At 40.2% G+C, this 27,582-nt stretch overlaps 1 protein-coding gene across 1 annotated transcript in view; it reads right to left on the bottom strand.

The window, feature by feature from the left end:
• The window catches only part of gfra4a (GDNF family receptor alpha 4a), a 201,848-nt gene that overhangs the window by 31,197 nt on the left and 143,069 nt on the right, over positions 1-27,582 (bottom strand). The window contains exons 2-4 of the mRNA XM_055230955.1: positions 14,446-14,733; positions 10,795-10,875; positions 191-530 (exon numbers count right to left, since the gene is read on the bottom strand). Coding sequence (XP_055086930.1) covers positions 191-530; positions 10,795-10,875; positions 14,446-14,733 — 709 coding nt within the window. The remainder of the gene's footprint in view (positions 1-190; positions 531-10,794; positions 10,876-14,445; positions 14,734-27,582) is intronic.

The raw sequence follows: 27,582 nt of genomic DNA, 5'->3' as shown, positions 1-27,582 counted from the left end.
TACATTTTATGCTCCATTTACTGTTTGTGCGATTCGCAGTTAGGGCATTTAACGTTGCATTTTAGCGCGTTTAAATGGGCTGCTTCAGTTTCGTTTTTATTATAGTTTTTTGGGATGATCCAAAACATAATGACACATACGTTTTTGTCAAGATCGCCCGCCCCGTGATAAAGGATTTAGTAGGATTTACCTGCACACATAGTCGGCCTTGCACACCCGCAGCTGGGCCAGGCAGTTGGGCTTCTCCTTTTCCTCGTAGGAGCAGGTGGGTACGATGGTCTGTCGCCGGCGTTCCGCGCAGGCCGTGTCCGTGCAGGGGCAAAACAGCAGCTCGTGGGTGTAATCCGGAGGAACGCGGTCGAAGAACTTCCTGAGCGCCTTGTTACAGCGCGGCCGGTTACAGGGTCCAGAGCGGGCGGAGGGCTGGATACACGCCGATACGTACTCCGTGCGCGTCTTCTGACAGGTCTCGTCGATGTTACAGGCTTTGGCCGCGTCCAGACAGCGGTTTACTGTCGTTACTTCCGATTCTGCGACACAAATACACCTGTAGTTAAGTACTCAGATATTTACACTCTGACATGTCGCAAGTGGGGAGTTGAGGAATCATTCTACACAACATTTTTTGTAATTTTACACTCCCACTTGCTTAAAATGACTAAAAAATAATAAAACAAATAACTAAATTCACACAATTCCAGTTCCAAGTGGCAGTGTAATTCTTTTGGGCTTCACTGTAATAAGTGAAATTTATGGGCTTCAATTATACTACATAACAAAACACCCAAAGTATTTATTTAGGGCACAGCAAATCCCAGCCAATGTTTACATAATGTCCTCTGTTTGACCTCCACATGTACTATACGTAGTGTGTCCATGTACTATATACTTGTGTACATGTAGTATATACGTGTGTGTACATGTGAGCGTACGTGCAAACCGGGCTGGACTCTGATTGTAATGTGCTGTGATGAATAGAACATGATTGTATGTTAATGATGGATGATGTGCACAGGATAAATATTTCATTCTGCTGAGTTAAAGCACAGAAGTACTACAGCAGCTCTTCATCCGTCTCCATCAAAATTTAAATCCAAATCACCTTTATCTATAGAGAACATTTCATAAACAGAAGCGTTTCCAAAGTGCTGCGTGTGATAGTCAATAATAGTATAATCTGTATGGAGCTCATTCTGTCCTGCATTGGCTTTGCTTTATAATCAGTGAATAAATAAATAAATAAATAATAAATACATAAATAAATAAAAAATAATAAAATAAAATAAATACATCAATGAATTAATGAATTAATGAAAATGAAATCATGATGTTTATAATGTAACATACAGGATATCAAAAATAGAGTAGAATAAAGTAGATTTCATGGTATTATTTACAGTATGTTAGAAATGGAAATGTTCAGATACTTGTGTTTTTGCCCTTGGTGGTAAAGTAAAGTTAGTGGTAAAGTCAATCAAAGTAGGTTTATGTAGAATGTACTGGCTGGGATGGAGAGGTGTTGTAGTGGTAGTAGTAGTAGAAGTAGTAGGAGGAGGAGGAAGAGGAGTAGTAGTAGTAGTAGTAGTGACAGTAGTAGTAGTGGTGGTAGTAGTAGTAGTAGGGAGGAGGAGCAGTAGTAGTGGTAGTACTGGTGGTAGTAGTAGTAGGAGTAATAGGAGGAGCATTAGGAGTAGTATTGGGGGTGGTGGTAGTAGTAGAAGTAGTAGGAGTAGGAGGAAGAGGAATAGGAGTAGTAGTAGTTGCAGTATTAGTAGTGGTGGTAGTAGGAGGGGGATAAGGAGGAGGAGCAGTAGAAGTAGGAGGAGGAATAGGAGTACTAGTAGTAAGTAGTAGTAGTGGTAGTACTGGTGGTAGTAGTAAGGAGGAGTATTAGGAGTAGTGGTGGTGGTAGTAGTAGCAGTAGTAGGAGGAGGAGGAAAAAGAGGAGGAATAGGAGTAGTAGTTGTAGTAGTGGCTGTAGTAGTAGCAGTGATAGTAGTAGGAGGAGGAGGAGCAGTAGAAGTAGTGGTAGTACTGGTGGTAGTAGTAGTAGTAGTAGGAGGAGGAGTATTAGGAGTAGTGGTGGTGGTGGTGGTAGTTGCAGTAGTAGTAGGAGCATTAGGAGTGGTAGTGGTGGTAGTAGCGGTAGTAGTAGTAGGAGAAGGAGCAGTAGAAGTAGTAATAGTAGTAGTAGGAGGAGGAATAGGAGTACTAGTGTAGTGGTAGTGGTAGTACTGGTGGTAGTAGTAGTAGGAGTAGGAGGAGGAGCATTAGGAGTAGCAGTGGTGGTAGTAGTAGCAGGAGTAGTAGTAGTAGTAGTAGTAGTAGGAGGAGGAGGAGGAGGAGGAGGATTAGTAGAGAACTAGTAGAGGTAATGTCAGTAGTATTTGTATTTGAAAACATGAATATCATATTATCATGTACTCCACAGTGTTCCTTTGTGGCGCATAATTGCAGCTTAGTAAAAATGTAGTGCCCCCTAATGCGCAGAGAGCTAGTGAGGGACTCAAACACTCACTGAATATCAATATAAATTATGAAGTTGGCACCGGGCGACCAGTCACCAGGCAACAGAAAACCCATTCTCCTGCAGTTTTATGATTCTGGGCCCATCTCTACATCACGTGTGCATTTTTCCCCATAGCCCCTCCCAGTCAATATGTCCATGATGGTGTCTCCTCTGGCACATAGTCCTCTCATTAGTTTGTAAACTGCCTGTAGTTGTGTCTCCTGGTGAGTTCGGCTCTCAACAAGCTGTCAAATCAAATATAAATGGCCTTGGAGGAGCCGGCTCTCGAACTAGCACAAAGCATAGGTTATCCCCACTGTTACAGCAGAGCGACCAATGACAGGAAGCCGAGGGGGCGGGTAGGGGATTCATCACGATGCGGGGACGACAAAGTGACTGCGCAAAGTCACTTTATGAGCGTTTTTGGTTTGGGCGGGACCAAAAATCGAGTTCCTCTGAGGTTTAGCCTGCGTGGATTAAAGGTGAGACTTTACTTTTTGAGTTTTTATCCAAGTTACAGTGTTTTGTTATTATTTGGCTTGGTGGGTTAAGTGTCTTGCCCTAGGAAACAACAACAGTGTTCATCTATAGAAGCCTGAATGATGAATGAGCCAATGTTGTTTATGTTGAGAACGGGATTCGAACCGCTAACCTTCGAAACAGTGGGCGAACTCACTACAAAATGAGCTACTATCTGTTTTCACCTACACCCTCGACCCGCCCACTCCCCTATACTAACTTTTGTTTAATAAAAATTAAGTAAAAAGGTTAAAAAATGTCACGTAGACATTTTCCAACAATAAAAAAAATGCAATGACGTCGGCCATTTTGAACAGGAAGTCAATGGTCCCGTTTCTATTACTATGCAGTTCCATATATTTTTTGCTATTTACAAAGAACACGAGGCAAAATAAAGTTTATCACTAAGAACTAGAAGAATGCCTGTTATTTAGGTCAAGTCTCCCATAAATTAATGTAAGTTGATGTGCTGTCCCCACAAAGCATGGAAACCTGGCATATGTGTGCGTGTTGGTGTGCGATTGGCCCACAGCGGAGAGACTTCACTGGGATTAGAAATAAACATATAGGTTTTCATCTGTAATCTGTGTCATTGCCTTTACAGTGGAGTACATTCAAAGCACTAATCCGACAGCGTAAGACTCCATATGATCACAGCTCGGAGTCCAGGGGCCATAAGGGCCAAGTGCACAGCATCCAGTCTGTTTATCCCATTTACTGTATTATTTTTGATTTACTGCGTCTTTAAAACTATATTAAAGGTCCTATATTATGCAAAATTGATTCTTGTGAGCGTTAAGCCGTGTTAGAAAACCGCAAAAACAGACCTGGAGTTGTGTTTTGTTTCATTTGCACATGTTTGAGTAACACTTTATTATTAGTCTGTTTACATCTACAAAGCTCAAAATGCTCTGTTCCACCTTGTGATGTCATATCAAGCAGTATTTTTTAAGTTAACAACCACTTTTACAGTTTTTTGATTTAGAGCTTGGCAAATTTTGACTCAAATTACTCAAATGGGTCTAGTGAAGGTGTATAGAGTTACTTCCTGTATTATTACGTGACATCACAAGGTGGAACTGAGTGTTTTCTGTTTGAACTCAGTCTAAAAATGCGGGGTTTGTGTGTTAAACGTGTGTGAATGGAATAAAAACACAACTCCTGGTATGTTTTTGATGAGAAAATAACATTATAACAGATCAGAAAACAGTGGAATATGGGGGCTTTAAAGTTCAGTTTTAATACGTTCACAAATGCTTTCCTTATTTATTAGTGGAATCGATGAGGTCAAAGAGCTTAAAATGAAAAATATGACTAATTTAAGACAAGTTCTTGGTTACTGTGACTGTGTAAATCAGTGCCAATATTTCTACTGTATAATGTCCAAACAGAAATATCCTATAGTCCCATTTCATTTTCCAAACACGTATCCATAAGTGCTGGTTGCTGTATTCAATCATTTAAAGCTGTCATAAATACAGCTCTTCAGTCTAACAAAACAAATGAATAAATGAACAAATAGGAGACACATCTTATCAACACTGACGGACCGATGTAATTAAAATGAATGAAGAAACGACAACGTAATAGACCTGCTCTTTACAGCGTACAGTGAATTCATCATACTGTTGACATGATAAGATCTGATGGAGGCCGCTCCTGGAGAACTGATGATGAATGATAATGCCACTCACCATTCGCTTTTTTTAACATAATGTGGCTGTTTGATTCAATGTCACTGGTGGAGCAAATTGGACAAAATATGGCTATCATTTTTTTCCTTGTGAGATTGAGTTAGGAACAGACTTTATATATATATACACGTAAATGGACATAGCTAACCTGCAAGTTGCCATGTTCCAAATCTGAAGTGAGCATGGGTGCGCTTCCAGATCCATCGACTCTGGCTCCAATTCATCCATCTATTTTCCTCTGTTTATCCGGGGTTGGGTCGCGGGGCCAGCAGTCTAACCCTAACCCTAACTTTAACCGGTAAATCGAGAGCTTTAGCCTCTCGACTCAGCTCCTTCTTTACCACAATGGCTCCTCCTCGATCGGAAAAAGGTGGCTTGCCCTCTCCGAGTGTGTCGTGAGTCCCCGCCGCAAGTTGGGGAGTTCAAGCATCTCGGGGTCTTGTTCACGAATGAAAGAAGGATGGGGTTCCAATTCGCTTTACATTGAAAAACTGTCTCTCCTTTCTCAGAACTGCTGCTGTCCGACTTGTCATTTTAGTCTACTACTTTAGTCACTAACTACTACTACTACTACTACTACTACTACTACTACTACTACTTTGTGTCCGTAAATCAAGATATGGACATGAGTAACAGATAAAACCAGACGCCTTCTTTCCCCGAGTTCACTCCCGGTAGCGTTAGCAATAGGTTTGATTGACAGCGTTGCTAAGCGTCTGCTCCCTGCTTCAACCTTGCCTTGGTTTAATATTGGTTTAAAGCTGCTTCATTAATTGTTCAGTTCTCACTTTTACAGAATTACAGTAAAACCTGAGGCTCCTCTACGTTTATTCTGCTCTAAGGCCATTCCCCGGACAATATGAAGCATAGTTATGTTCATTAATATGTACATCCCAAATCATTACGTGCACATTTAGAGTCACCGGTTCACTTTTCCCCACAAGTCGGCCCAAAACTTGATATAATTTCCCTATGTAAATGAGGCACCGCTGCTGTCATAACTCTTTGACTTTTCTACCCGATGTGCCTGCTGTAGTTTGAATACTGTCCTCTTAAACTATAATGATGCGCGGTGACTGGAGAGAGAGCGTCTTTGAAAAGGGGTCACCCGTCTGGAGTGAGCGAGGGCTGCTAGAACGCCGTAAAAACAGCCATTAATCACCTCTTTGTTGTTTTGGCAGTTCGCTCGTCGAGATGCACGGTGCCGACTCCAACTTTGACCTCCAGCAGGCAGAGAATTTACGAGGAGGAGGACGTACAGTGGGAAGAGTCCAGCGCTGCGGTAATTCAAAACAGACTTAAACAGCGTGGGCTTATTATTAGAGCTTATGGATGAGGTCAGAGGTCGTGTGATTTATGTTTTTTTTATGGGGGACTCCATGTAAAGCAGTTCTACCTCTGCTGCATTTTGTACCTCTAGCATATTTAATCTCACTTTTATGAACAGGTAATAGGGAAAAAAGAACAGATACAGAGTTTTTTATGGAAATTATTTAGTTTTAAGAAGTTTGGTTTTGCCCAGAATGTTTCGCAGGATGGCATTAAGCTTAAATTTCAATCATACACTGTATATATAAATGGACATAGCTAACCTGCTACCCGCCACGTTCCAAAGTGATCATTGGGCGAACTTCCGGTTCTATCGACCTCTCTCTGTATGTGCTGTAGTGATCCTCGTCATTTTGGTCTTAAAATGTTCGTATTAAGCCGCTCTACATGATCCTAGTATTTTTATTTCGCAATTTTGTCTGTAATCAAGATATGAACATTAATAACAGACAAATCAGCTGTCTTCTTTCCCTGAGGTCGCTCCCGTTAGCATTAGCAGCAGGTTTGATTGACACCGTTGCTAAGGACCTGCTCCGTGCTAAGCCAGCGCTGTGGGAGGGAAGGGGCGTTACCTTCAATAGCCTCGCTCCGGATTGGCTCTTTGGTTGCTATGATACTCGCGGTTGGACTTTCTAATACGTAATTCACCCCTATAGCGCTAGCCTCGACGAGCTTCATTTGGCCGGAGCTAAACACTATGGGCGACATCACACTCCTATTAGTCCAAAAATCCTCCAGGCCAAGGCACAGCGTAATTCTCAAGGTATTTTTAAGCAACACCGGTGCAAATATTATATAACTGAATAAATGCAAGATAGATAAGATTACGTCATACTGCGTAACATTCCAGGCAATGCAACAATATCACCATGGAGACAAGCAGGTGCAAAAACCTCTAGCAGAAAAGTTAAAACTATAGAAAACTAATGCTACAGACAGAATTCTCATGTTTTTAGATTGAAGGCGAATAACGTAACTTCTTTATTTGAGGGTTTGGCATCTCCTTGTTTCCGTGGAGATATAATGTTCCAGCGTATGACATCGGAGACAAGAAGATGACAGTAGCAGGGTGTAAGTTAGAGGTCAGGGAGGCGATCGGACTTACGGTAAAAGTGCACGTTTTTCCAGACTTTTAAGTGGTAAAAAACGCAAGCAAAGACAAGCAGGTGGCGCAGTTTCAACCGGAAACGTTACACAGTGCAGCTTTAATGGAAGTGACAAAATAGTTCCTTGAGATTCAGTTATATCCAGGTATTTGTCTCCACCCATGCATCTTCAGTACTGGCAGCAGTTATAACTAATATCGACTAAACTTTACCAACCACAATCAGAATTATTACATTTTTACCTCTTGCAAAAATAGACACTGCAAAATCCAATGAACACGCTTCTACTTGAGTAAGATGGAGTCCAAATAGTCACATGAGAAAACGAAGACGATCTCTGGTTGAATAATACACTGTTGAATATATGCAGTGCACTTTTACACCTTGGGGACCTCATTCAAAAAATTACTATTCTCTTCTCTCTTCTCCCTGTCTCCCTGGTTTTACAACGAAAACACGTTCGGTCTTAACGTCACGATTAAAAGCAGATTTCATTCATTTAATTTATCTTTAATTATACAGGGAGCACCCAATGAGAGTAACTGTTCAACAAGAAAGTGAGATATTAAGGTAGTCTATCAAGTAGTCGCTTATAAATGCATTTTATACAGAAAACGATGGTCAACCTGCTTTTTCTTAGAGCGTAGTGATGGGTTTTAAATGATCACCTGTTAAGAGACGAACGGCCGAGAGAAAAAGTGTCTCTCATGGTTTCAAAGTAGAGGCTGAAGTCTGCATGTGCATTATATCTCCATAAACAAGTACAGAAACAAAGGTCGCTTGAACAATTCCCTTCCCGCTCAACAAGGCTACATATATTCACTGGCATTGGCTGTTGCTAGCGTTAAATAAAATGACATTAGTATCTGCCCAGAAGCGTTCTTAATGTTAATAGCTCATTGAGATGCGTCCTAGGAGCTGAGAACTCCAGCGACTTGCCTCGGAGAAAAACATTAGGGCCAACTGTCAAAGCTCAAACGCTGCGGCGGTAATAGGGGAAAATGACATATCCCTACATGCTTTAATGCAGGTTAGGGAAGGCCTCTCCTGCCCCAATCATCTGCATTATGTAACACCGAAGCTAGTACAATAGGCTGTATTTGTCACGCAGGAAGAGCAGAAAACAGATGGTACGTTAAGGGTTAAGGAGGATTACAGTATATGAATGTAGATACAAGGTTCTGGTTTGATGTAAATGAAGTCTGCAGATCGTGCGAACTGTATTTCTTGTTTGTTGAGTTTGTTTTGACAATGCTTCTGAAAATATCACAATGTGTTGGTGTAAAATACTGAACAAGATGAACAAAAGCAGAACCGTGCACTATATATAACAGGAAAACACAAGATATTTGAATACTGAAATGTTACTTTCTTCAACTCAACATCTGTCTGGCTGGATAAATCTTGATTTTTTTTTGTTATTTTTTAAGACTGTTTTAAATATGTGGGATGTAAATTTGTATATGCACTCAGAAAACAACTGCACTCTGCGTTTGAAATGCTCCGTTCCACCTCGTGATGTCATGAAATGGTAGTTTTCAAGTTAATCTTTTACCTTTTGTTCTGTAGAGATCGGCAATTCCAGGGCTGACGTTATCCAAATTATTTTAGTGAAAGTGTATGGAGTTTAAAAACATAGCGGGGCACTTCCTGTATTACCACGTGACATCACAAAGTGGAACAGGGTGTTTTCAGTTTGCAAGAATCATGCATGGATCAGAAACAGTGTAATATTTGCCCTTTAATGTGAGTATCTAATGCACCAATTAAATGTTTTGTTTTATTCAGTACAAATAGCTTTATGTAACTCTATAGTCGTGTAAACTGATAGGGATTATAACCTAATTAAGCTGTGCCTCTGTCTGAGTGCCTGTTTTCATTATTATTACACTTACGCCAGGCACAAATGCATTGGGCTCTAATCATTTTTTAATCTCAGAGACTCACTTTGTCAAAAGAGATAAGTAAAACATAAAACACAGCTTCATCTTTCTTATGTGAAAAGGCACTATTCTTTTGTAAACCCTTTAAGTAATTATATTTTAAATTTGCAGACAGACTAACACTTTTTTTTAAAACTCTACTGGAATAATCTAAGTTTAAGACTGGGTTTTTATTCATCAAATACATAAAAAAGATAATTTTTAACTTTCAGAAGTCAAAATCTGAAGTCGAATGAAAACACATTATTTTTTTTCCCTTTATATTGATTGATCTTGATTTTCGATTCAGTTTTGATACATACAAAAATATATAAATAAATGAAAAATAATAAAATAATAATAATAATAGTAATAATAATAAATAAATGCATTGATAATAATAATAATAATAATAATAATAATAATAATAATAATAATAATAATAATAATAATAATAATAATAATAATAATAATAATAATAATTCAATACTGATTTCATGACCATAAACTTTTTCTTCCATCTGAACTGAGCTCCAAAACACAGGCGTTTACAGTGACAGAGAATTTGATGAATAAACCCCATGATGCTGAATAAACCCCATGCTGATAACTCACGACGATGATTGAATTTTGATAAACTGCCTAGTCCTTATTCAACTTTTAGATTTTTAAACACGCTGATCCTGTCGTCTAGCCACTGAATTCCCCAAAGAGCTCACAAAGTTGGTATATTACAAATTCTATCAAAATCATCTCTGGTAAACAAACTGCGTCTGGCTCCCTCTCCTCCCCTCGCTCACCCGTATCCCGCGGCAGCATTAAAGTAAATAGGTAATTAGTGTGTGCCTTTGGGGGAACAGCAGTGAGGAGGAGGCCCCGGGCTGGCCCATAGGCACACACAGCCCAGACGGGGAGCGCAGAGAGGGCCCGGCTTCAAACAACACTAACTACATATGAGCACACATCAAACGCAGCAACATGCATGTCTTTATTATGTTCAACTACTTCCATTTATAGTCACATGGATGTAAGACAGTGCGGTTATGTGAAAACGTCAAGCTGTGTAACTATTTCACATAGATTTTGAGATGTACTAAAGCTTCAAATGTAGTGATTTTGATACAGATTTGTGCTCAACTTTGTTCGACAGAAACAACTGAATCGATAGTTTTTTTCAAGCTGTTTTTATTTGTATATTTTTGTTCAAACTACGAATGTGTTAAGAATAAACCCATTGGCCTTTTCAGCAGGTCTCAAACTATAACACAAAATACTTTTACTTTCCAGTCCAATACTTGCTCATAAATGTAGTGAAGTAAAAGTAAAATGCATCCACTGTAAAGTAAGTACAGATACATACAATTTAACTTAAGCACAGTACTTTGTTTTACTTTTACTTCATTACTTTCCACCACTGATGAGATATGGTCATGAATATGGTTATTTTGTGAAGAAAATGATAGTATTTTGTATAAAAATTGTATAAAAAATGGTCAGGATGGAGGGTTGATCCACTGTCTGTGTTTTAGACTGACAGAGGAGAGCCCAAGTAAACAAAACAAATTGATCTGAACTCTGAGTTTCAACCATTTTGGAAACGATTAGATCACTGATTAGGTCACTCACTGAATGTACCTAAATCTCTCTTCATTCATAAATTTCATATGTGTGAACGTGTAGATTGTAGTGTGACTAAATCTGGACTAGAGTCTCACCTGCAGCGATGGAGGCCAGTCTCACGTAGTCAGAGCCCCTCTCCTCTGGTTCATAGGGATAGTCCTCCACCAGGCTCAGACCTACAACACAACCAGAACGTCCATGTTAACACCTGGAAGCACTTAGTCCATTTCATTTGAGTACTCCTACTAATCATTTTGGACACTTTTTAACCCAAAACTCAACTTGTTCCCCTTTATTGCAACAAAAACACCTCACCAGGAGATTGCCTTTCCGCAGATCTGACCTGTGACTTGGCAGGTCTCAGAAAAGTTACATAGTGCAGCTTTAAAGTGAATATGTGTGGCCTCTATATAACCAGTGTGATGTCTGAATAAATAATATCCCTTTCTAACCCCAGACCCAACTTGCTCCACTTTATTGTAAGAAAAAACACCTCATGAGGGTCGCCTTTCCACAAATCTGACCTGTAACTTGGCAGGTCTCAGAAAAGTTACATAGTGCAGCTTTAAAGTGAATATGTGTGGCCTCCAAAAATTCATTGTCCTGTCTGAATAAATAATATCCCTTTTTAACCCCAGACCCAACTTGCTCCCTTTTATTGCAACAAAAAACACCTCATGGGGGAGTGGCCTTTCCGTAGATCTGACCTGTGACTTGGCAGGTTTCAGAAAAGTTACATAGTGCACCTTTAAAGTGAATATGTGTGGCCTCCAAAAAATCCAGCGTGCTGTCTGAATAAATAATGCAATACGTAGAATTTGAATGAATCACAGTTTTGTTCAGTTGAAACCGAACTCCTTCCCTCAGGTTATAATTAGGCAAATCATGAAATGGAACATCATTATATTGAAATAATGGAGCCTATATTTTCCCAGTCAGGTCATGTTGTAAAAACTGGAAATTGCTGTGTTTCTTAGGTTCTTTGACATATAATGAACTAAGGCCCTCGAAGCTTTTCACAGCAGCACAAGGTGAGGGTGAAGGGCCTCGCGTTTCTGACTGCTCTGGAGAGGCACGTCACACCGCGCTGCAACTAAACGCGCTTTAATTAAAAACCATTTGGCTCTAATGCGTGAGTCATCTCAAAATAGCCTTCAGACTGGCAGCAGACACAACGCGTTTGGATTTGGTGTTTCTGTAATGCGGTTGAACAGATGTGGAGGACTTTCTACATAAAACTCATTTATATGGCCGTAAAAAAGTTGGAGCGTTGTTAAAAGAGATAAAGAACAGTAGATACACTTGATAGGATGCTGATTAAGTTAGATTGTTCATGTTTGTTCATTTAAAGCTGCATTACACCACTTTTTTTCTTATCAATGAGTCAAAAGTGTCTTTCCCCCACAGCGGATAGTAAAAGAACCACTGTCAGACTGCTCCACGCTAATCTAATTGTAAAAACTTTTTTATTGATCGCTGCAAAAAAAGTTATGCGTTCAATTCGTTCTTTCACAGTTTGAATACCCCGAGCAATAAGCATCATTTTACCTACGATTCTGTAATGTGCTGTGCAGTTTGTCAGCAAGGAAAAGTACTACATTCAAATAGAGTCACGTAAGATTCTTGTGACATGATTATGAAGCGATGAAACGTTAAAAATGTTGTCGCAATTAACAATTTCATAACAAAATACTCTTTCAGCTTCAAATGTTATATGTCACCTTTCTGTTTTCAAAGGAGTGGTTAGTAGCTCTGAAATAGAAATGCACAACAGATTGAGGACCCGAGGGGCTCTTGTGACGGTGTTGGTACATTCTCTTAAGCCTCATTTCCACTGGCTTGGGGTCGTCTTGGCTCAGAATATTTAGTGGGGGCACAGGTCCAGCAAGACACACCCAAAAATGTGACAGCGACACAACAATGAGCTCACAGGGGTTGGGACTAGATATGCATTCACGTAGTCACTGAAGGAACAGCAGTACGTCAAAAGCCACGCGTGACATTTCTCAGATAAACAATCATTATTAAGATGGCAAAAACAGATATAAAGATAAAATAATAGTTTCTCATCAGACGGTGACTTGATCTTGTGACATACCCCCATATTTACAGTGATGGCAACTTCTATGTTGAGCTTATGTGCCTCGCAAAACTGATCTAGCTGTTTCCTGTTTATCGATTTGAAAAAAATAATAATAATAATTGTAGTGTATACTGCAACTAGCACTAGTAAACCCCAATCCATTATAAAAAGAGGGGTTAAAATGCAGCGTAGAGGTGCAGATAAATGAAATAAATGCAAAAAAAACTGACAATAAACTGGAATTAGTTTAGTGTTTATGCTCCATTTAGCGCCACAAACTTGGAATACTAAATGTCTTTTTGTGATTTGCTGAGATCAGCTTTATGAGAGTACAATTCAGGTACGATTTAGATGTTATTAAGTTAATATTAGTCATGTTGAGGTGACGTCAGTTGTTCACATCACAGAGTTCTGCCCATGTATTCGGAACCGTACCCAGAGCTGTACCCTGAGCATGGAAACAACTTGGCTGGAGTTGCTGCTGGTCCTTCAATGACTGCGTGGGGACGTGACTAGCACCGCCCCCACGTGCCGGTCCCAGGTCCCAAGCGTTCCAGACCCCTTTGGAAGGTCCGCTTTGGATCCCCTCGCTTTATGCTCTGGAAACACACCAGACTGCCCTGTACCAGCCTTATACCAAGCCTTATACCAAGCCTTATTTCCTATGGAAATAAGGCTTTAATGTACCAACTCTAAAACTTTTGTCCAGACAGATTACATTTTTTGCTATGAGCTGAATTTTTCTTTTGCTGTGTAACCTAGGAAACTGCAGCTCCATCTATTTTGCTGGAGTACAAGTTTATGACATTTTCTGATTTTAATATTTAAAGTTATTTTAACAAAGTCACATGGTATTCTGGATATAGTCCCACAAAAATGCACCAAAACAAGCAGTGCTCCAAACCCAGTGAGAGCGTCTGAGACAAAGCGAGTATTTGTGTGTCATTAATGTGTGTGTTATTCACAGACTGCAGAGTGCTGGGAGCGCTCTGCAGGCACAGGCTGTTTGTGCAGCAGAGGAACACTGCTGCGGAGGCCAATGCACACAAGTACTTACCAGCTGCTACAAGTAAAAGTACGAAGAAAACCGCAAATATGGCTCGGTGCAATCAATAGCCACTCATGTCATTATGAGCTCAGGGTGAAATATACTTGGTGGAGTTACTGGACGATTAGAAGTCCTATCATACTTTGATGTTGTATCTATGAGCAAGACACCAGACTATCCTCACCTTCAGTTTCAGATTCTAGTGTAGAACAAGCCACTATCTCTGTTGTATTTCATGAGTCAGATAATAGAATATAAGTAGAATCTACAACTGTAAAAAACACCACCACCTGCAGATAACAATGAACATTTTACCTGCCCCATCCCAACTAAAGGTGCACCATGTAACTTTCTAGTAGAGAATCTCCATGGATATGTTATTGCTTTACCTTGAATATCCCTCAGTATGGCATTAAACGTATCTCACCTCCCTATAGACAGGTGAAACGTTATAGGTCACATCTGGAGAAGCTGCCCCTCTCAGAAGAATGCATGTTTTTCAATGTATTTTCTGAATAAAAAACAACTGTAAATGAAAACATCTCACATTAAAGTTCCATAATACTCCTTTAAACACAAACAACAGCCATGCAATGATGTAACTGTGTGTCTCACCGTGCAGCACGAGCCCAGACTGGTGCAGGCTCCAGTAGATGCTGAGGCAGTTCTTCTCCTTCTTCATGCCTCTTTTGCACTGACAGCCGTGGAGGGGCGTGGCCAGGAGAGCCGTCATGGCGTTCTCGCACTGGCTCCTGGCCCCGGGGCCCAGTTTGACGCTGCCGTCCCCCGCCACACACTGTCTGAGGGTCCGCAGACGTGGGCTGCAGCTGTCATCACTGGAGCAGGTGTCACCCGCCCGCAGGCAGTCCCACCCAGAGGAGCCCAGAGCCACGCCAACGCCGCCTGGGAAGAAGAGACACACAGAGACGGTTACACTTATGAATCTTTAAATAAAATAATAAAAAAATGAGATGTATAACGTAACATAAACACGCTTACACATCCTTCACCTGTCCATCAGCACTGTCCATCATAGTCTATTTCCACATTTTCAGCATACAAATAGGTTTTATCCACAGGTTTCAGAATAATGACAAATTAGGACTGTTGCCTTGGGTTCTTTTTAAAGACCGTGCACCAGCGTCAGTTCTGAAGGTGTCTTGCAGCTAACAGTCGAAGCATGTCAGCAAGGCAAATACATCTCCTACTGTCTTAACCCAAAAAGTGAATTTATAAAAGACAAAAGGCAAAATGGATGTTTCTGGAATCTGTTGAATGGGAAAAAAAGGCCTCAAAGTGCAGCTAACAAGAAACTGAAACCCAAGATTAGTCCATTGAGCAGTTTTTACCCTCATAAAGTGTAGTGTAAAAGCAGATATGTGTCTAAATCCTTTCACATGGTTTGAGAATGCTGTGTTCTAGCTGGAAGTGTGAACAGAACATGTGTCTTGGAAAGAACACGTAGCAGCACTCCCTGTCTCAGCCAAACTGTGGATCTTTTTTTGCCTGATCATTCTTTTGGCATCACTTCTTTTCTTTTTTTTTTTTTTTTTTAACAAAACCATTTTTAAAACCAAGTCCAATCCAAAACAAAATAGCGCAACGATATTGTAAAATCTGGTCCAGACTTAAGACACAATATTATCTGACCTTATGACAGTGGTGGAAGAAGTACTCAATTTTGTAACTTAAGTAAACGTACAGATACGAGGGCAAAAAAAAAATAGAAAAAAATAAATAAATAATAATAATAATAAATAAATAGAGTAAAAGTATCACATTAAAAAAATCTAGTAAAAGTATTAAAGTACCTGTTTAAAAATGTACTTAAATATTAAAAAGTATATTTCGTGCAGATTTTGAGATGTATTAAAAGTTCAAATGTGATTTTTAGTAGAAACAATTATTTTCTTAGCTGTTTTCATTTGTTTTTTGGTTTTTTTTCTTTGCTCTAATTGTGATTGTGTTAATAACAAACCCCTCAGGCTTTTCAGCAAGTCTCAAGCAATAATTTACTTTGTTATGTTCCACTACTGCCTTATACACGACTGTACTGCACACACGTATAACACAAATGCATAACACAGTACATGTTTTTCCCATTGGACTCTTCAAAGCTCGTTAGATTCCAATCACTCTTTATCCATTTACACGCACTTAATTGACCAGTGCACTAAAAACTAGCGACAGGGCAGGTTAAGTTTAGTAAGGCTTATAATTGAGAATAAAAGTGAGTGTGTTCCTGTTGCCCGGGGTGACAGTTTACTTTGGGACGGTGGAGGAGGAGAGTTTACTCAACACAGATTTTTGGTGCACAGCCTGAAGCCAAAATTAAATGGAACCGTTTACCCATTTGTGAAGATATAGTCACATTTATTTTTAAACGCTACAAGGAGCTTAAGTGGTTTGCAGGGTTTAAAGTTTCTTTCACAAAACTGATCCAGCTACATTCTCCCTAATAGCAAACATGTACAGTAATAACATGTATGTATTATATATGGTAAAAATAGAACAATACCCTCCGCTGCATCTCAAGCCCACTAAAACAAATCTGTCTTTTTCAGTGAAGGAGCTCATTGGTCACCTGTGATTTACACATAAAATCACACTTATCTCACCTCAGATTAACAAAATTTAGTGCTTCACTCATTGATTCTGCAGAAATCCCCAATATTTTTGAGCCTCCTGTGATTTTTTTTCCTTTAGTTATTATTAAGTTAAATTACTAATCCCTTAAAGTTATTATTAAGTAATTGCAGTGAATAATTTATATGCTAAGAATGGGTTCGTAAAGTCGGAATTGCTTTGGACTCCTACAAATAATTTAAAATGAAGTAGTTCTGTTTTTAAGTCAGTAAACATCAGCATTATCAACAAAGCAGAGCAACCGAAGTCACGTGACCCTTCTCTACCGTCGCCGCCTTCTTGAGATGAGTGTTTGGAGAGTCGAGAGTTAAGCTGTTGGGAGCTATAATTAAATACTCTTGCTGAAGACTGGTCAACATGACACAGTATTGACATTTGAAGTGCTTTTCAATGGGACTTGAGCGTCACACAAAGTCAGCTCTCACTTTGGCCATTTATCATTCGTTGCATTTGTTGATGACACTGACGAGGCAGTTGTTTGACGTCACGATTGTAGACTTTACTGCGATATTAGCTCAATTATAGACTCAAAACATCGGAAAGAGTTAAGTTAAAATGGTCAATGGAAGTGCTATCCCCAACTGCAAGGGGTGAGTATTGTTACATATTACATCACATTATATTAGCCAAGCTCCAATGACAGGAATTTACTTTGACAATGTTTAAATCCAGGCTCAAACCGGTTCTGTTTAGCTGCGCATACGACTCAAAGTTTTGTTTTTTTTATTCCGCACTTGTCTCTTTTTGATGCAAATTTTACAATGATTATTTATGACTTGTTTGTGTTGCGATTTTAACATCTTTCTTATTCCGTGAAGCACTTTGAATTACTTTATGTACGAATTGCGCCGCACAAATAAACTCGCCTTGTCTATTTTCAAGCCTCATTCAACATCTCTACGTAATTTAACAATATTTTATGACAGTAAAATGAAAGCAGTGAAAATCATGTCAAAACTAATTCAGCTTCAAATACAGTCCATCCAATTATTAGAAACGCATTGGTCTTAATGTGTGGAATACATTTGCACGGTGCTTGTCAGGACATATTAGACACGGTTGAGTTTGGGTTGTGTGTTAAAATACTGCGATGTTTTTGGGATTACTTGGAAAAACCCACAGGGGGCACTGTTTTATTCATGAATCCAACCAGATGCCATGCACAGTACATCACGATACACCAGCTACAGCTCAAACATACAGTACAGTACGACGTCCAAACTATACGATGTGTTATTGGGGATGTGGCGTTCACTGTTGTCACTACTTTGTATTCTACGCTAATCAAAGGCTACTTCTCTTCCCCCTGAAGGGCAGTAGCAACAGTGACTGAGCGAACATCAAACAAAATGCACTTATGAATGATGCATGGGTGACAATTTTCCCCTCCATTGAAAAAATCTATTTTTGGGAACGCTGCTGACCGTGTAGAAGTAGTGTGTCATGCAACAGGGATGTACTTCTTGAATTTTAGATACTCACCAGGGCATACCTCTCACCAGTTGGTCTTATGTGATATGTCAACACTGGTTCTCAAACTTTTCACCCCAAGTACCATCTAAGGTAATAATGCGCGATATATTGGTCGAGTTCGAGTACTATCAGATCTGAAATAGACCTGGGTTAGTCTGTTTCAAGAAGTTCTTCCCAGTTTCAAGTGAAAAGTGACAAGAAGAAGTTCGTACATAGCATAACGGGACTATACCAGGTCTAAATGAGGGCAAAATCAGTCATAGTATTTCTAACCATCGCAAAAGATGAAGTTTAAATCTGTGAAATGGACAATTCGTTGTAGGAGTGAAGATGTTTCGCTGCTGATCCAAGCCGCTTCTTCAGTTCTGGTCAGATTGCTGGTGGACACTGCCTTATATTTATCTGAAGGGAGGGGCTAACTACACTGAAAATGTAAACAGCTGTTGTCTCCAGTTTCAGCGTTTAATGGCCCTATTCAACCTTTAATGGCCCTCCTATTGTTCTCACCATGCAACTACTCAAAGGAGGTGCAGATCTGTGGCTAAAACACACTCGAAATAAGGCATCCGAAGGAACAAATACTAGAAAATGTTGTTGTCCGACTATTGCCAGATCTAAAACAGACCTGGGTTTGTCCATTTCAAGACGTTCTTCCAATTTCAAATGAAAAGTGACAAGAAGAAGTTAGTGGTGCATAACATTACAACCTGAAATGTGGATAAGCCAATCAGGAGCACACGTTTTTCAACCGTTTCAAAGCAAATATAACCTGTTAGGAAAAAAAAACAAACGGAAAAAAATCTCACAAGGAATTGAAAACATTGTGGATTTGTGCAGTGTTAATGAAATGCTGAGGAAGAGAAAAAGTGATTTTGTTGCCAAAGATGGATGACCAATGAGCTCCTTCGTTTCACTTGCATCACTGACAACGAAATCTGATTGCGTTGTCGTGTTTGGAGGATATTATAACAGTGTTTCCAGGTAAATGAATACGCATACTGTCATGTCGTTGTATTGCTCTCATATGGGACGAAAATATTAAAATTTGAACTAACAGACGCAGACAGCCAGGAAGTCTGACTTAATCAAATTGTCTTAATAAAACCTTAATAGAATCCAAAATCTAACTTTAATGCTGCTAAATTGGACGGTGGGACAGACACATCCTGGGATTAGTGCGTAAGTAGAGTTGTAATTGGTTATCTGTAGCTTGGCAGATTCCTACAAACTTATGCCAAATTCAATTTCTGTAAAACGCTGTGAGACGTTCTTTGCAGAGCAGCTTTGAGATTAAATTGTATCAAATATTATTGTATGAGTTTGATTTAATAACGGCTTAGAACTGGTAAGAGGCAAGAGGGACACTTCTTCAGGAAATGAAACAAATGAATGGTTCTCTATGAGGTTCAAAAACTGTTCACACCAAGTAAGAACTAAGAAAAGATTTGGCCTTTCGAATAGTACCGGATTAAACCAGGTCCATAATAAGACTATACCAGGTCTAAATAAGGGCAAAATGAGGTCTAAAAACTGACTATATCACTGTCTTAGTAGGTCTAACTCAAAGGAGGGCGCAAATATGTGACTAAAGTACACCCTAAATCAGGCATCTGAAGGAACCAGTGAGAACCAGTCTATACTGCGACCAACTGGACCTAATCCCATAGTTACTGGGATAAACCCTGGCTGTAGTGACTATAGGTATAAATATAGAAGAAGAAAACATTTGCAGTATTTTCTGGAGTATAATTCGCACTTTTTGCATACGTTGGCCAGGGGTGCGACTTATATGTGGAAGTATTAAAGTATATAATTTCATATCTTCGTTATTGTCTGTATTATTATTGCATCTGCTACTTAAAATTTCAACATTACGGTGATTTAAAAGACATCTGAGAAAGACTAAACAAAAATGCTCCCTATAAAAAAACATATTCTGCTGAGTCTGAGTCAAACCAGACACGTGTTCAGTTCTGTCTGTGCTTCATGTGGCTGAATAAATATAAATGTGTTATGTTAGCATGCTGTACTGGTATTCAGCCTGTTGTTTTCTATTTTATTGTTATTATTATAATTTGCCTTTAAAGATAAAATGTCTGTTCTTGGTTTCGGATTTTGTAAAATGAATTTCCCCCAAAAATGCGACTTATAGTCCAGTGCGACTTATATATGTTTTTTCTTCGTTATTATGCATTTTTTTGGCTGGTGCGACTTATACCCCAGAGCGACACATAGTCCAGAAAATACGGTAAATTTGTAAAATGTACTGTAAAGGACAACTTTCACCTCACAACCAGAAGGTCATAGATTTGACACTTGGTCCAAACAGGGCCTTTATGTGTAGACTTTGCATGTTCTCTCTGTGTAGGTTTACTTCAGGCCCTCCAAAAAGGTGATTATTATACAAAATCAACTTTTTTTTAAACTTTCTACCATGTTATAACACAGTTCCTTCATTGAAAACATGCCTGAAGAGGTTTTATATGTGATCCATGCATGTTTGAGTAATAGCAGCACTGTTCAAACCCTCCTGATGGTTAGCAACACGAGACTCCGCCCATATTCCTAAATCAGCCGTGCTCCTGCAAAATACAAAACAATACACTACAACTTGACAAACGTGACGCGATGTGCAGTAGATTCATTAGTGAGATGCTGATAGCGTTGTGATAGCGCTCTGAAGAGGGAGTGATGTATATGTTATGTGCTAACGATTAATACCCCCATAGAAATGTAACACCCCCGTTTAAAAAAAAAAGATTGGAGATTGTAGGTTACGATCATTAGCCCGAGTGCCAGAGGCTGCTGAGATGTTTTTATTCACAATAAAAATACCCTGGAAAGTTATTTCTCCAGACAGCTCACAACCTTCCTCCCAAAAAGTGTTGCTTTCAGCTTTATTTCCAAGTCACGGCAACAACACACACGTCACCCATGATCATTTAAACATCACTTTTCCAAAATCGCGCCAGATTTGAGACAATGATCGTGTAATGTTTGTGCACATTTTGACAACTATTCACAGTTAATCCTCTGCTAACAAGTGGAGCTCCTGTTGGCTATGGTCTTGACAAGCTCTACTCAGTATGCCAAAAAATGAACATGTATCCCCAACTAGCTATTTAAATACTGACACTAAAAATAAGATTTGTTTTAGGTAGACAGAACAAGAGAGCAGAGACATTGCAGGGTTGAGATAATGTCATTCATTTCCAATGCAAATAAGCCGCACTCTTGAGTTTCTTGACGCGTCGATTTTGCAAACAAAAGCAAATCTTCCACGAAAAACCTTTTAAAATGTAGATGGGGTACAACATCCATGACACCATCTCACCCACGGCAATTTCCTCAGCTAAAAACATCTCCGAGAACAGTCTTCTTATGTAAGCGGTGAGATCAGGTGGAGGCAGTGTGGGTGGCGTGCGCAAACCTGAAAATCAAGCTCTTCCGACTTCAAGGCAATTGATGGATCGACTTTGCATCAAAACCTCACCATTCCAAATCATATTACATTGAGACGAATCCATTGCATACAGAGGAGGTTTTTGATATTTGTCTCTTGAAATTAAGATAGCGGGAGATAAGTGAATGCCACCAAACACAGCTAGGGCGCGCGCAGGCAGTTCAAAGAAAGCCAGTCAAAACCAATTAGGGAGAATCGGCGGGCTTGTCATTCAGATTGGTTCCATCCCATACACCCAAATGTTCATCCCACTGAGGTAAATAATCTCCGAGCTGCTGCAATTTCATGTTTGGAATCCAACAGCGTCTTCTCTTATCTGTCCTCACTACCTGCACCAGATAAAAGAATGGGCTAATGAAATGTAAAAATGTGTTTGAAGTGGAAGGGCTTTTTATGTGGAGGATTTCATGAAGTGGTCAAAACATCGTCATATTTAAAGCAGCTTTATCAAGACTATATATAGAACTTGGGATGGTGTCGTCACAGCTCATAGAGTTTGCAGTTAAACCAATGGAGAATTTAAGGGAGGGGAGGGTTTGTTTGGAATGTACCACAGTTTGACATTAAACTCCATGGAGAAACTCGCAGCACATGCATGTAGTTAACTGATTTTGTTTGCAATAAAAGCACCTGTAAGGTAAATGGACGATACTTTCAAACATTCCAGGTATTGCACTAACAGTTTTATTCAATTCAAGTTTATTTGATATAACTTCAGCTGCCCAAAGTGCTTCACATAAAAGTCAACAAAGCTAAGAAGCTATTTTTGTTAGGAAAGACAGGAATGGGCCCTGAGACATAATCTCTCACCAATCTATAACTCTAACCTCAGACCCAAAGCAAACAGAAACAAAGAGAACAATATGTGGCCATTACTTCTGGTATTAGATCTGGTAGAACTTGGACAGCAAAATTTTCTTAAGGTAGTATTTGTTCCTTGAGATATCTTGTTTAGATTTGAGTAGTTACATAGTGAGAACAATAGGAGGGCCATTAAAGGTTGAATAGGGCCATAGCAAAAGACTGTTGGAACTGAAAAAGAGGCTTGGATGAGCAGCGAAACGTCTTCACTCCTACAACAATTTGTCCAGTTGACAGATTTAAACTTCATCTTTTGCGATGGATCAGACCTGAACGACTGAATAGGGTTGTTAAGGCTGAAACTGAAGACGATAGCTGTTTACAGTTTCAGTGTAGCTAGCCCCTACCTTCAGATAGATATAAGGCGTCTTTCGCTAAACAAGAAAACAACAGCAAATATACAGATAACATGACAAAAGAGCAATAAAACACCAAGATATCCTGTCTAGCTAGTGTTAAATGCCAAGGAGAAGAGGTGGGTTTTCAGTCTTAAGCTGCGTTAAAGACTCTTACAGGTAGAGGGCGCTTTTCCATAGTCTGAAGAAAAGGCTGACAGCCCAAAGTCAGACTCAAGACCAGAGGTGAGAGAGTGACAGGGCTGTGGGTGGAGTATAGAGGTGTAGTAACTCTGTCAAATAAAGAGGACCCATAGAGCGCACACATTTAAACACAATAACATTTTAAACTGCACTGGTATGAAAAGCGGAGCCGGTTCAGGTCGCTCTCGTCTCTTCGTTTTTGTCAGCAGACGATCATATTTCCATGGAGACAAGCAGCTAACTTATGCAGAGGTCTGGAGTTTGCTCACAGTCTTCAACATTAGTAGTTGCTAGAATTTCTGAAAATAAAAATGTCTTTTGAGGTGAGGCTTAAATATTCTGCCCACAGTCTGGTGTGAAAGAGGTGAATAGTAATTTTATAACCATGTACTTTGTGGCAAAAGGTTTAGACAAATCTCATGCCAAACTCAAAATGACTTGACTTCACTTCCTAAAGTTCAGTAAAGGTGAGTGTGTGCGTGTGTGTGTGCATGTGTGTGCATGTGTGTGTGTGTGTGGGACGGGACGGGACGGGGGGGAGGGGGGTCGTGTGCTCCTCTCAGCCTGCTCCTCACGTCCTCCCGTCCCACCCTGAGCTCCTTCGCCACCGGGCATTCGTCACTGCCACAACTACTTAGCCAACGGCACCATGAAGGAGGAGACGGAGGGAAGAAGAGAAGGGGCAACAGGGAGGAGAAGGATGGAGAGAAGAAGAAGAGAGAGAGCAGACAGAGGGAGAGCAGAGATGTGGAGAGAGAGGTATGAAAGAAGGGGAGGAAGACAGATAGAGGAAAAGAAGGGGGAGAGAGCGGAACAATGAAGCAGAGAGAGGGAGAAACAGGAGAGAAAAAAAAGAGGATATATGAAGAAAGAAGGGAGATGAAATGAAACGAAGCAAGAGGAGGCAGAGAGAGAGAGAAGGAGAGAGACGGAAAAGACAAAAGAGACAGAATGAAGGGGGTAAGAGAGAGAGTTAAGAGAGAAGGGGAATGAGACAGCGAAAGAGGAGAGAAGGGGAATGAGAGAGATGAGAGGAGAGAGGGGGAATGAGAGGGAGAGAGGAAAGAGGGGAGAATGAGAGAGGAGAGAAGGGTAATGAGAGAGAGAGAGGAGAGAAGGCAAAAGAGAGAGGATAGAAGGTGAATGAGAGAGGGAGAGAGAGGAGAGAGGGGGGATGAGAGGGACTGAGGAGAGAAGGGGAATGAGAGAGAAAGAGACAGAGAGAGAGAAGAGGGGGAATGGGAGCGAGAGGAGAGAAGGGGAATGAGAGAGAAAGAGAGAAGAGGGGGAATGGGAGCGAGAGGAGAGAAGAGGAATGAGAGAGAGGAGAAGGGGAATGAGAGAAGAGAGGAGAGAAGGGGAGGGAAAGAGAGGAGAGAGAGGGAGTGAGAGAGACAAGAGGAGAGAAAGAGAATGAGAGAGAGACGAGAGAAACAGAATGAGAGAGAGGAGAGAAGGAGAATGAGAGAGATGAGAGGAACAAAATGAGAGAGAGAGTGAGGGAGGAGAGAGAGAAAAAGAAAGGGGGAGAAGGGAGGAGTGTCTGAAAAGCCATTAAACAGCGCTATAGCAGAGAAAGTGTGGCCCTGGCTCTACATCACGTCTGAGGGAGCTTTAATTCCCCATAAGTTAACTTCACAGCCCAGGGAGCGCTACATCAAATGAATGATGGCGGAAATGAGCACTGGACCAATAATATTGATGGAAAAATGAAGTATGTGTCAACACAGTGGGAGCTTTTCCTTATACGAGTCGATGTGCTGCAAAGACCCAACAAAAGCTGTTTTGTTTGTGATTTATATTCATTAAAGTTCATCAGTGTTTACAGAAATAGGACTGTGGCATTTCAGTCCTTCTGTTCTGTGTCAGTTTGATAGATGCAGATATTTATTTTTATGTTCTGAATGCACTTTTGTGGGTTTTTCTTCTAAGAGATCTGAAATGACACGTTTTAGAGAGTTTTGGCTTTGATTGACAAAATACATAGATGCGCTGACGGTGCTCGGGCCGACAGATGGTCGGCCTATGTCATGATGTAACTGAGAGGCGGGTGCGACCAATTACAATGCAGCGTGAAACCTCAGAAGAAGCAAACACACTACCTCCTACAGGCGCTGTACAAATATGAAGTGTACCTGAATGACTTAAGTAAAAGTATTAAAGCACCCATTTAAAATGTACTTAAAGAATAAAAATTAAAAGTATTTTGAGCTTATTTTGAGATCTGCTTCAAATGTACTGACTTTGATAAAGATTTGTGCTTAATTTTGTCCAGCAGAAATAACTGAATTTATTGTTTTTCCCAGTTGTTTTTATTTGTATATTTGTGTTTTCTCAAATTATGAAGATGTTAAAAATAAAACCTCTTAAGACATAAAACTATCACAAAAGATGCTTTTACTTTTCAGTCCTGTTCAAAATGTAGCGGAGTAGAAAGTACAGATACTGCTCTCAAATGTAGTGAAGTCAAAGAAAAAGTATCCTAAATCTACTTAAGTAAAGTAAAGATACCTAAAATGTATACTTAAGTACAGCACTTTACTACTTTTACTCCATTACATTCCACCTCTGCTGAAAGGTGGTGAAATATAAATTGTGATCTAGACTCTTCATGGTATGAACCTTTGGCCCTCCCCCCAAACTGTCACAGCTCATCCTCCTCCTCCTCCTCTTCCTCCTCCTCCTCTTCCTCCTCCTCCTCTTCCTCCTCCTCCTCCTCCTCTTCCTCCTCCTCCTCTTCCTCCTCCTCCTCCTCCTCCTATTGCTCAGCCTCCTCCGAGTGAGTGACACTTGGATTTAATCAGGCTCAGTCGGTAAAGTGTTTGACCACTGATCTGAAGGTTGGGGGTTTGAATCCTGCGCTCGACATAAGCATCATTGATAGAGCGGTCAGATCCAGTGGCCACAGGTTGGCAGTGCGATTCTAGCTCCCACAGATGAATACTGTCTACCACACTTAACCCACCTCACCCCCAGTGTCTGTGTACACTGGTGTATGAATGTGTGTGTGAACGTGTGTGTGAACGGGTGTGTGAATGGGTGAGTGGTTCCTTAATGTAAAGCTCTTTGAGTGTTTAGAAGGTGGGAAAGTGCTATATAAAAATGTGACTATTTACATGAACCGTGATGAAATGTAAACTAGGCTCTAACAAAAACGCAATATAATTTTTTTTCTTGTGTATTTGTTCTGACTTCTCTTCCTCCTCCTCCTCCTCCTAATGGTCAGCGGATTTATCCAACCTCAGTGAAGTGTGAACTCCCAGAAGCAGCAGCTAGCTTTTGCTTTAATTACCCCTTAATTACAGATAAAATGATACTAACTGCAGGACTTGTGAATAAAACTGAATTGAATTGAAAACCATTGCACATGACATGAAGCAAAAACCCATGAGGACATTTCTATAGCCTTCAGTAAACTTTAATGTTTTGACTCATGTAGGATCTGAGGTAGTCCAGTGTAGAGATGGGACCTTCGGCTCTTTTATGGGATCTGATTCTTTTAGATCTGTTCCTTTCAAAGAGCCGTTCAAAAGACTGGCTCTTTTACTATTTATTTACATGACCAGGAGTGTGAGAACTCATTTTATCTACAAACTGCCCACAGAGAGAAGTGATCTGTTTAAAATGGTTCAAACTGAGAGAGGGAGACGTTGCAGTCTAATAATAATAATTTAAAAACTAACTGTTATTACAATGCCAAATCATAGCCTGTATATATAAACGGACATAGCCAACCTGCTCGATCGGCTCGGTGGTTGCTACGATACATGCGGGCGAAATTCCAGATATGAAGCTCCAAATTGGCCCCTATAACTGCTAGCCTTGATGAGCTTCATTTGACTGGAGCCGAACGCTGTGGGTGACTTCTTTATACCGTCTATGTGCCAAAATCTGTTTTTTTGGGTAGAAACTTGTATCGCCGGCTCCGCTCTGAGCTGATTCTTGTGTTGGTTTAGAGTTATCAGTATAAAATTGCATAAAAATTAGACAGAAAAAATCCAGTTCCAGCCGTTCACGCTAAAAATCCTTCAAAAGACCCAACTCAATCGCGAACATCACATCCCTAGTCCAATCCCCGCTCCTTTTGTTCACTCTTACTGTATTTTTCCTGTCTTTTAAGCCACAAGACTGATTTATCATGAGCTGCAATCCCATTACAGTACGAGATAAGCAGCACTTGTTCGGTAAATCTTTGACAACGCCACCGAGGGACCACGTTTTGTTACGCCACAATGGAGTCTCTAGTCTCGCTAACTGCGTTCCCCAAACACTTTTAAACCAGACAAGTCGCCGTGTCCACCGGGAACCCTCTTCACAGCTAATAATAAAACCGCCTTACATCTCGCTACACAAAACCAATACTCTTTCAATGAGTGTATGCGCGCAGTTTGAAAAGATAACTTGTTTATGTGGACGTGGCGAGGAAACACATGAATAAAAACATGCGGAGAAAGAACAGAGAATGCTTGGAAAGACTTTAGGCGGAATTTAGACGCAATCGGAATCTCTTTGGACAATAATTGGAGCTTCAAATTGTGCTGTAATGGGCTGCTTTTGGTCTTGTATCATCGATTCAGCAAAACATGATGAAATTTAGAAGAGAAGCGAGCGAAGCTGGAGAGAGGCAGACGTGTTGGCGAATACTAATTTCCCTGTTGGATTCCTAAGTGACTAATCCATCGCACAGAAAGTCAATAGACAGGCCCCCATTCTCAATAGGCGCAAAATGCAATTCGACCATTTCTCTTTGCCTATTTGGGACTGCGAGGG

The sequence above is a fragment of the Periophthalmus magnuspinnatus genome, chromosome 22 (genome assembly GCF_009829125.3).
Source record: "Periophthalmus magnuspinnatus isolate fPerMag1 chromosome 22, fPerMag1.2.pri, whole genome shotgun sequence".
Classification (NCBI taxonomy): Eukaryota; Metazoa; Chordata; class Actinopteri; order Gobiiformes; family Gobiidae; genus Periophthalmus; species Periophthalmus magnuspinnatus.
This window is presented reverse-complemented; position numbering and strand designations above follow the sequence as displayed.